At 36.4% G+C, this 9,015-nt stretch overlaps 1 protein-coding gene across 4 annotated transcripts in view; it reads left to right on the top strand.

The window, feature by feature from the left end:
* LOC109839245 (citrate synthase 4, mitochondrial-like) overlaps nt 8,686-9,015 on the top strand; it is an 18,778-nt gene continuing 18,448 nt past the window's right edge. For all 4 annotated transcript variants that reach the window (XR_002246620.1, XM_020407676.1, XM_020407675.1 and 1 more), the window contains exon 1: nt 8,686-8,874. Coding sequence is in view for 3 of the 4 variants with exons in the window: in XM_020407676.1 (XP_020263265.1) it covers nt 8,779-8,874 (96 nt within the window). In the remaining variant the exon portion in view is untranslated. The remainder of the gene's footprint in view (nt 8,875-9,015) is intronic.

Genomic DNA, 9,015 nt, shown 5'->3' with positions numbered 1-9,015 from the left:
GTGACTACCCGAACCTGTTTGAGCAGGTAAATTAATTTATTTACGTTTGGTTTTATGATTATCAATATGGTCATGTTTATATTTAACGCTAGAATGGGGGTATTAACATTTAGCTCCTAATCATTCGGAACACATGGTATATATATGGAGAGTTCCTTGTTTGGATTTTTCACCTGTTAGGGGTTAAGTGGGAGTATTTGTATTCTAGACTGTTAAGTATAAATAATGTTAAGATACGATTGCAGAATTTCAGGGACGAAATTCTTTTAAGGGTGGAAGAATGTAAAACCCTAAAAATTTGAATATTTTATGATAAATAATAATAAATATGTTATATGGTGATAAATAATATATTTTGATATTTGAGTATGCTAGAAATTGATTTGAGATCAATTCAATGTATATATGTGAATATACGAGTACAAATGTACAAATCAATAAATTTGGAAATATGACCAGTTGAGATATTATATGTTGTACATACTGATATAGTTATAATCTAGGAAAACACAAAAGACCAAACTTCTCTTCAACAGCTTTCCAATGAATCTTAAATCATCTCATTCTGAGGTCGGATGAGAAAGTTACAGTCATTGTACTGAATACAGATTTTAAAATACCGGGCTGTTTCTATATCTGTTTGAGGTTTCGGGTTGGGTTTTGTTTAACCCGAACCTAGTTGATATCCTAAGTGTATATATTTGTTTTAAAGCTTTCTTAACCCTCTTTCAAGCCCTAATAACCTCAGTTACCTCCCTCCTCAAACCCTAACCTAACTTGTGAGCTTTGGGAGAGATCTAAGGATGTTTGTTGAAGGAAAGGTAATGATTTGTAACGATTGGCGGAGGAGAGGCCTTGTGCTCATGTCAAGGAGTCCAACAAGACCTTGAGGCAAGATTACCCTCATCCAAACCTTCCTTATAAATTAGTTAAAGATTTACGAAGTTTGAAAATGATGTTTTTCATGCTTGAGTTTAATTTGTCATGTTAGAACAAAATAAGATTTTTATGATATGTCAAGGAGTCCAACAAGATCTTGAGGCAAGATTACCCTCATCCAAACCTTCCTTATAAATTAGTTAAAGATTTAAGAAGTTTGAAAATGATGTTTTTCATGCTTGAGTTTAATTTGTCATGTTAGAACAAAATAAGATTATTTAAGAAGTTTGAAAATGATGTTTTTCATGCTTGAGTTTAATTTGTCATGTTAGAACAAAATAAGATTTTTATGATAAAATGTTAATCCATTGTTAGAACCATGTTAGAACAAAATAAGATTTTTATGATAAAATGTTAATCCATTGTTAGAACTGAATATTTTGTCTCATTGTTGTTGGAATTAGATTTATGATCATGATCATTAGGATTAATATAAATTTTATTTTTATTTTTTGTAAACTAAGATTTACCATGTGAAAATCCTAGTTTATTTGATTATTTGAGTTCTTGCAAACTAATCATGCTAAAACCTAAGATTGTGATATCTAGGATTGAAATCAAGTTTTAAATTGAATTACATCTCTTTTCATATGTAATTCTATCATGCTTAAATAATCAATTTCGTTTATATATGAGATATTAAAGAGAGCTACTAATGATATATATATTCTATAGAAAACAGTTGCACTTGTATAATATTTAACAATCAATTTGAGATAGTAAATAAACTCCAAATCAAGCTAAACTAGTGCCAAATGAAAGATATATGAATCTAGTTTCTAAAACCGAAAACCTTTCTTAAAAAGAGTTTGTATAGAGACCGATACACTCTTTTTATTAAAGACATGTTCTACAGAAAAACTGCTGCACGTGTATGATATTTCAACAGAAATCTGGGTATAGTAAATGAGCTCTGAATTTAACTAAACTAGTTCCAAATGAAAGATATATGAATATAGTTTCTAAAACACAAAACCATTCTTAAAAAGAGTTTATATAGAGAAAGATATGCTATTTTTACTTACAATATGTCCTGTAGAAAAACTGCTGCACAAGTATAATGTTTAACTAGAGCTTTAGGATAACAAATGAACTCCAAACTAAACCAAACTTATTCCAAATGAAATATGTGTGAATCTAGATTTCAAAACATAAAACCATTCTTAAAAATAGTTTTCCTAGAGAAAGATATACTTATTTTACTAACAGCAGTCCCGACCACTTTCTGGGCAACATTTGCCCAGTTTTGATTTTATTTTCTTGAGTCTGTTTTTGCGCCATTGTTGAAGTACGATTGCGGAGTTTGAGCAGCTCGATGTTACACTCACAGTCATAAAAATGTTGTTATACATATGTGAGTATCCATGGGCGATTATGATAAAATATTTTTACGTTTACACACCTAAGATTGTGAGTTTTTACACTGCAAATGAGACCGCGAGGATTTTTTACTCCACTACACGTATTTGTCGATCCGCAAGATGATGCGATGATACTTATTGGTCGATCCGCACGATGATGCGATGATACCTTTTTGTCAATCCGCATGATGATGCGATGATTCTTATTGGTCGATCCGCATGATGATGCGATGATACATTTTTGTCAATCCGCACGATGATGCGATAATACCTATTCGTCGATCCGCACGGTAATGTGATGATACTCTTTTTGCCGAATCACACAAGTATATGTTTTATTGAGAAACTACAGAGAATGATTGACCCTGATTTTTTGGCGGATGCCCAATGTGATATTACTCGTTATTTAGATACCTTGTTATATGAGTACACGAGATACATATGTTGATGTCTATTATTATGCTTTATTTTCTAGTTATATTTTGTTTGTTTAGTTCAGGGTTAATATTTAGTTATTTACTACTTGAGACATACAGTATATGCATGAGGGTTTCCTTGTTTGGATTATTTCGCTCGACGTACTACGTCTCGAGTGGTAAGTTTCTAAGAATTAATTCTATTAGGTGCGAGGAAAATGATCTAGGTAGACTATGCTTAATAGATAGAGCCTCCATTTTATCTAGTGCCCTCTCCCGGGGGCGGATGGAGGTAATCTTTCTAGCGCTCTGACGCTCTTGTTGTTGTTCTTTTTCTTTTATTTATTTTAACTTTCAGGCGGCTCAGAGCACCGGAGAGTCGCAGGATGACGAAGTTTTTGCATAGTCATCGTCGCATGGTTTATTAGTAGGGACTCCACAATAGTCTTATGTTTCCACTCAGACATTAGGGTTTGTACTCATATTGTTAAGGCAGTTTGCCTTAGTACGATTTCTAGTTGATTCATGTTGAGACATATCATGTTAGTTTAGACTCCAGATGTATTTTAGTTATTCTAGTCGAGACATGATATCATTATGAGATATTTCTTTTTACATCATGTCTATTGTATTTTTATTTCCCTTATTTGCCTGTTTTGTACCTTTACTTATACTTGATTCTACTAGAGGATATTACTGTGATTGGTGAAATATATTATTATACAGTGGAGGTGCATGACAGGTTTGACATCCCTGGGTTCACCTTGGACTGCAGCCAAGTGTGAAAATAGGGGCGTCACACCAGCAGCCCCTACGCAGTCCCTTCAACCGTCGCCGTCGCGTTCCCCGCACTAGATCCGATCCGCGCCGTTAACGTAGATTCGTTCGATGTACCCGAAGCAAGATCCCGATATTCTTTGACTCCTCATTCAATTTTTAGATTATGTTGTAGAGTGTATATTGTGTTATTATATGCATGGACTTATTGATGATTAATATTAAATAATGATATTATGATAAGTAATTTAAAGGAAAATTACTTTGTAAAAGGGTTATTTTGAGATGTTTTTAAAAGAAAGAATAGATTTAATGATTATTTTTAGAATTATTAGGATGAGAAAGAAATTATTTGAAAAATGGGTTAGTTTTGAATAATTATTAAAATAGATAATTTAAAATTATTTATTTCGAAAAAGGGGTCATTTTGAGTTGTTAAGTTATTTTCGGCAAAAAAATTATATTTTTGATAATTATTATGATTTAAACGAATTTATTTTGCAAAAAGATTATTTATTTTTGGATTTAAATTAATTTATGATCTTGTGTTGATGATTGCAGACTACGATATTTTATGTGTAAAACAATCACGGTTTTTAATTTTCTTTTGACCGTAGGTATATTAGATGTTATCTAGCTGCTGATAATTTTTATGAGTAGTTTTAGAAGTTTGAATAACAAGGTATTAATGAAACCGGACTGCATGCATAATTTTACTGTTCGTAATTACATTTCATGTTTTGTGATTTATTTTAATGTATTTGACTTGTCATCTTGTTATACATAGAATTAGTTAGACTTTTACTGTTCCTTGTTGAGTTTGAGAACCCTTAGTAGTTCGTGACTTAGTGGTCTCGTGCGTCACGAACAGACCTAGTGACATGTGTGGTTGCGTTAACTGAATTTAGGTGGTGAACTAGAGATAGTGTGGTTTATATTTGACTTAGAAAAACGAGAAGAGTTAGGATAGGGAAGTCTTTGTACATGTGATCGGATGTGACTGTTGATGTATCTTCCAGACTCGCACCAGTGAACCGTTTCGCACTAGGGTTGGTTTGTTGGGCCAAGTGAATCGTTTCGTACTTGGTCAGTGAACGTCACCTGAGTTTAGCTTGTGTTCGGACCAGGCCAAAATCAGATTACGTGTAGTCCTCTCACCGAACCATTTTGCGGGTTTGGATGCACGTAGGGGATTTATGAATAGTCAGTTATTTGATGATATGAGCGTTGACTCTATGTGAGTGTGACTAGTGACCTGTTATAGAATGACTAGTTACATGACATTGTTACTTAAGGTGATTATGGATTCTTGTGAGATATAGGCTAGTTGTATTTCTTTTCATACATAGATCAGGGTTAATATTTAATTATCTACAATTAGAGACATATGGTATATACATGAGGGTTTTTTTGTTTGGATTATTTTGCTCGACGTACTACGTCTCTTGTTGTAGATTTTTAAGTATTAATTCCATCTAGTTTATTTTGCTCGACGTACTACGTCTCTTGTTGTAGATTTTTAAGTATTAATTCCATCTAGTTGTATGACATTGTTACCTCTTGTTGTAGATTTTTAAGTATTAATTCCATCTAGTTGTATGACATTGTTACTTGGATGATTATTCTAATCGCTAGCTGCATGATCTTGTTACTTGGTTGATTTTCTTGGATTCTTCTGATTATTATATTCTAGGGATGAATTGCATTTAAATTATTAGAATTTTAATATCATGCTTCTATTATTACTTTTACTTGTTCTTGCATTGGTCATTCGACCATTTCTATTCTCTCTGTGGGATCTTGCTGTGTGCCATGCATGCTAACGTACACCTTTTTTATTTGGTGTACGTCAGATTTAGGAGACAGACAGCCTCAGTTCAGAATCGTACAGGAGCCAGAGGATTCTCAGTAGGAATGCCTTGTAGACGGAGCGGAAGAACAAATTGAAGCTTAGCTATTTCCTTAGTTATTTGATGGTCCTTAGTTTATTCTTTTGTAGTACTTTATTTCTATTCCTGTTGAACGATGTATTTTCATATTTCTTTAGTACTTATTTGGACTATTTTGTAATAAGGGCATGTTTGACCTAAACTCTGTGTCTCGGATGATATTGTATTTGTGATATACCTCTTTTCCAATCTGAGTTGTTCATTATATTCTTGTTATGTATGATCAGGGACCTGTGACTTCGTTTTATACTGCTTGACGCTTAGCGTATTAGATTGAGAAGAATGTCTAATACTTATTTCTCCTTAGTCTAATACGTCGGGAGCTTGCTCACATCTCAATTCCCGGGTATTTTAGGAAGTGGGGCGTGACAGCTAGAGTCCTTCTTTCTGGGACTTTTCGGTTGGCGAACTTCTAGTTAGGATTCTCCCGGGATGCATGCAGGTCTTCCTGATGGAGTTCTTGCGAGTTGTATGATTCGAATATAGAGGCTTAGGTAACTTTGGTAATGTAGTTGCCAGTTGAGGGATCGGGGGTTGCCCTTCCTAAGAAGACAATTGGCCAACAGACTGCGAGTTTTTCCCGCAATCTTATCCTCGGGTAGCTGGAGTTGTTTTCTTCAAAGATACAAAGCTTGGTGGTTTTCTTAAGGAAGCTTTGAAGGTAATGGGAGATCTTCCATCGTAAGGATGGTTAACTTGGCAAATACTCCCAAAATGGTTGCTAAAGTTGTTGAGAGAGAGGACAATGTCGACTCTTCTCAGCCAAAACCGAACCCTTCTTAGCTTGAGTGATACAAATCCAGACTCCGTTTAGATTGGGTGATATAGCTCTAATATCGTCCAGAGTAAAGCTAGGCGGCCTCCCCCTAAGGTCTAACATGTTTTCTTGAAGAGGGGCAAATTGCTCTTCTGAAGGACTGGGAGAGCTGGTGAGCTTTATTCAAGTCGGGCTTGAGTAATATAGCTCTGGTGTCGTTTTTTAGGGTGAGATGGACCAGACCCTTGCTCAGAACTTGACACATCTTCTCAAAAAAGAAAGAAGGCCCCACGATGGGCGCCAAACTGTTGATGACTATGATCAGACAGCCAGTTGAGTCTTTGTTTGGATGTGGTTGTAGTCGTGGAGTGATAAAAGGGGGTTGTTTTCTTCCCTGACTTTTTGTCTGGTTCTTGAGTTAGGATTGTTGAGCATTCTACAAGCATAAGAAGTAGTGAGAGGGTGGGGATCGGTTTCCCCGTGGTACCTCCAACGATCAAGTTAGCTGGTGACTTGAGTGGGGGTAAAGGAAGAACTGTGTTCTTGTCATTGTGCAACGTGTGCGTTAGGGGGATTCAAGATTGTGAACCAACCTTTTTGGAAGGTTGAATAGTGAGTGTATTTATACCTAGGGGTATGAGGGTAGGTTGGTCACTTCGGCCAAGCACAGTAGGGTGGTGGCGAAGTGTAGTGCTGGCAGTTGAGTCAGCTTTTGCTTTACAGGTGTCGACCAACGACATGGGGGAGATCACTTCGGCCTCGATTGGGGAGTGATTGGCGATGTGTCAGAGCCCACATGGGTTGACAAGTGACGTGGGCTAACAAGCCCCGAGGTGTTTTGATGGCCGATCCATTTGTAGATATGACGTTGCTATGTTGTCAGTATGGATAAGCTTCATAATAGAAGATACCCTTTAGCTTCGCTGAGAAGCAATGTCTCTTCGAGTCGTCCTTGTGAGGCATAGGACGACTGGTCGAGTGGACTCTTGGCAAGTCATTGTCAACGAGAGGGTCGACTGGTACTGCCTTTCGAGTCCGCATGAAGAAACATCAACTCATTCAGTTGGCTTAGTTGGACTCTCTATTAGGCTTGGGCCTCCAAATTGATTGGGGCCTATATCGAGTTTTTACTAACCCATCGTTTGGCAATGAACCATATTTTATCGAATGGATCACCATAACAGAGACATCGTGTTTGTAAGCTCTGCACAAGATGATAACATCATCTACAAATTGGAGGGATCTTATATGGTTAAGGTCACCTTTGAGGTGAAGTTTAGAGAGGTCCCCTGAGGCTACACTGCTATTTATCATCTTATTAAGAACATCCACGACAAGAATAAATAGCATGGGGGACAAGGAGTCACCTTGTTTCAATCCTCTGTGGCAATGGAAGAATGAGAGCCATTTATTATAATAGAAGATTTGGATGAGGATAGACTGTGCTTGATCCGGTAACACCAAGTAGAACCAAAGCCTCTAACTTTGAGGAGTGAGTGGATAAAATCCCGACTCACACTGTCAAAATCTTTCATGATATCTATCTTGCGGGCACATATATCTTTTTTACCCGATGACCAGTAGTGAATCATCTCATGTGCAAGGAGGATGGAGTCTATGGTGGATTTGCATCTTGAAAATCTGACTGAGTGTCATCAACACGGGAGGATAGGAAAGGGGATAGCCTATTTGCTAGGACTTTGATGAAGATTTTGAAAATACCATAAGCAGGCTAATTGGTTTAAAATCTCTAGGATTACATGCTCCTTCAGCCTTAGGAATGAGAGTTATGAATGATTGATTTATCCTATGGAGGGGGAGGGCGTCATAATACAGAGATTGGATGAAACAGAAGATGTCTTTTTCATTAAGTGACTAGAATTTTGGTAGAAGAGAATGGACATATGTCGTCTAGCCCAGGAGATTTTTCTAGGTGTAGACCAAACACTGCAGTTTTTATTTCTTCATGAGTAAAGGGGGACTCTAAGGTGAGGAGGTCTGAGTTGTTTTGGGGATACAGAAGTGACCAATTTTGTTCAAACAAGGCTTCTTCATGGGTTGTAAAGAGGTTGGAGAAATAATTATAGAATGCTACTTGTTTTTCCTGTTCTAAGATAACAAGATTGCCTTGGAAGAGGAAGTTTGAGATAAAGCTTTTTTTTCTATGATCTGAGGTTGATTTTTGGAAGAAAGATAAGAGTTTCTTTTGTTGGACTCATATAAATGAGGGTTTTCTTTTTTTACGTAAAATGAAATAAACGGGCCCTTAAGTTAATAAAAAAAACCTCATGTATTCTAATGAAACCGCTCATTTATATGAGTTCAACAAAAAAAAAACTCTTATCTATCCATATCATCTATCATCTACCCTTTAAAAGAGGGAGTTCATGAAAAACTTTCATTAACCCAAAATACCCTTTAACTATTGTAAATATAACAACTTTATCCGGTTATCCCTTTTTATCGTTAAACAGAGTTAAGAAATTGGGGGCCTAAGCCTTCGTTCCTTTCATTCTCCATCGGTTACGCTTCACCTCCGGCAACGCTCTCCCACTTTCTTAAATCATTAATTTCCAAAGATGAGTATTATTGCTCGCATCATCAACGCACCTCCTCTTCCATCATCTCAGATTTTGGGCATCGGTTATGATGACGAAGGAGACTCATTGATGAAGGTATGATTTTCTCCTTTTCTAAATTTTACTTTTGATTCCGTCATCGTCTTCTTGGCTGTCGTCGCTGTCCTCTTCCTTCTCTGTAGAAAAATAGGATCTAAACACGGAGCGAGGTCCGCTGACGTGGCAGTGGCATAGGCG

This window comes from Asparagus officinalis, chromosome 4 (genome assembly GCF_001876935.1).
Source record: "Asparagus officinalis chromosome 4, Aspof.V1, whole genome shotgun sequence".
NCBI classification, from domain to species: domain Eukaryota; kingdom Viridiplantae; phylum Streptophyta; class Magnoliopsida; order Asparagales; family Asparagaceae; genus Asparagus; species Asparagus officinalis.
This window is presented reverse-complemented; position numbering and strand designations above follow the sequence as displayed.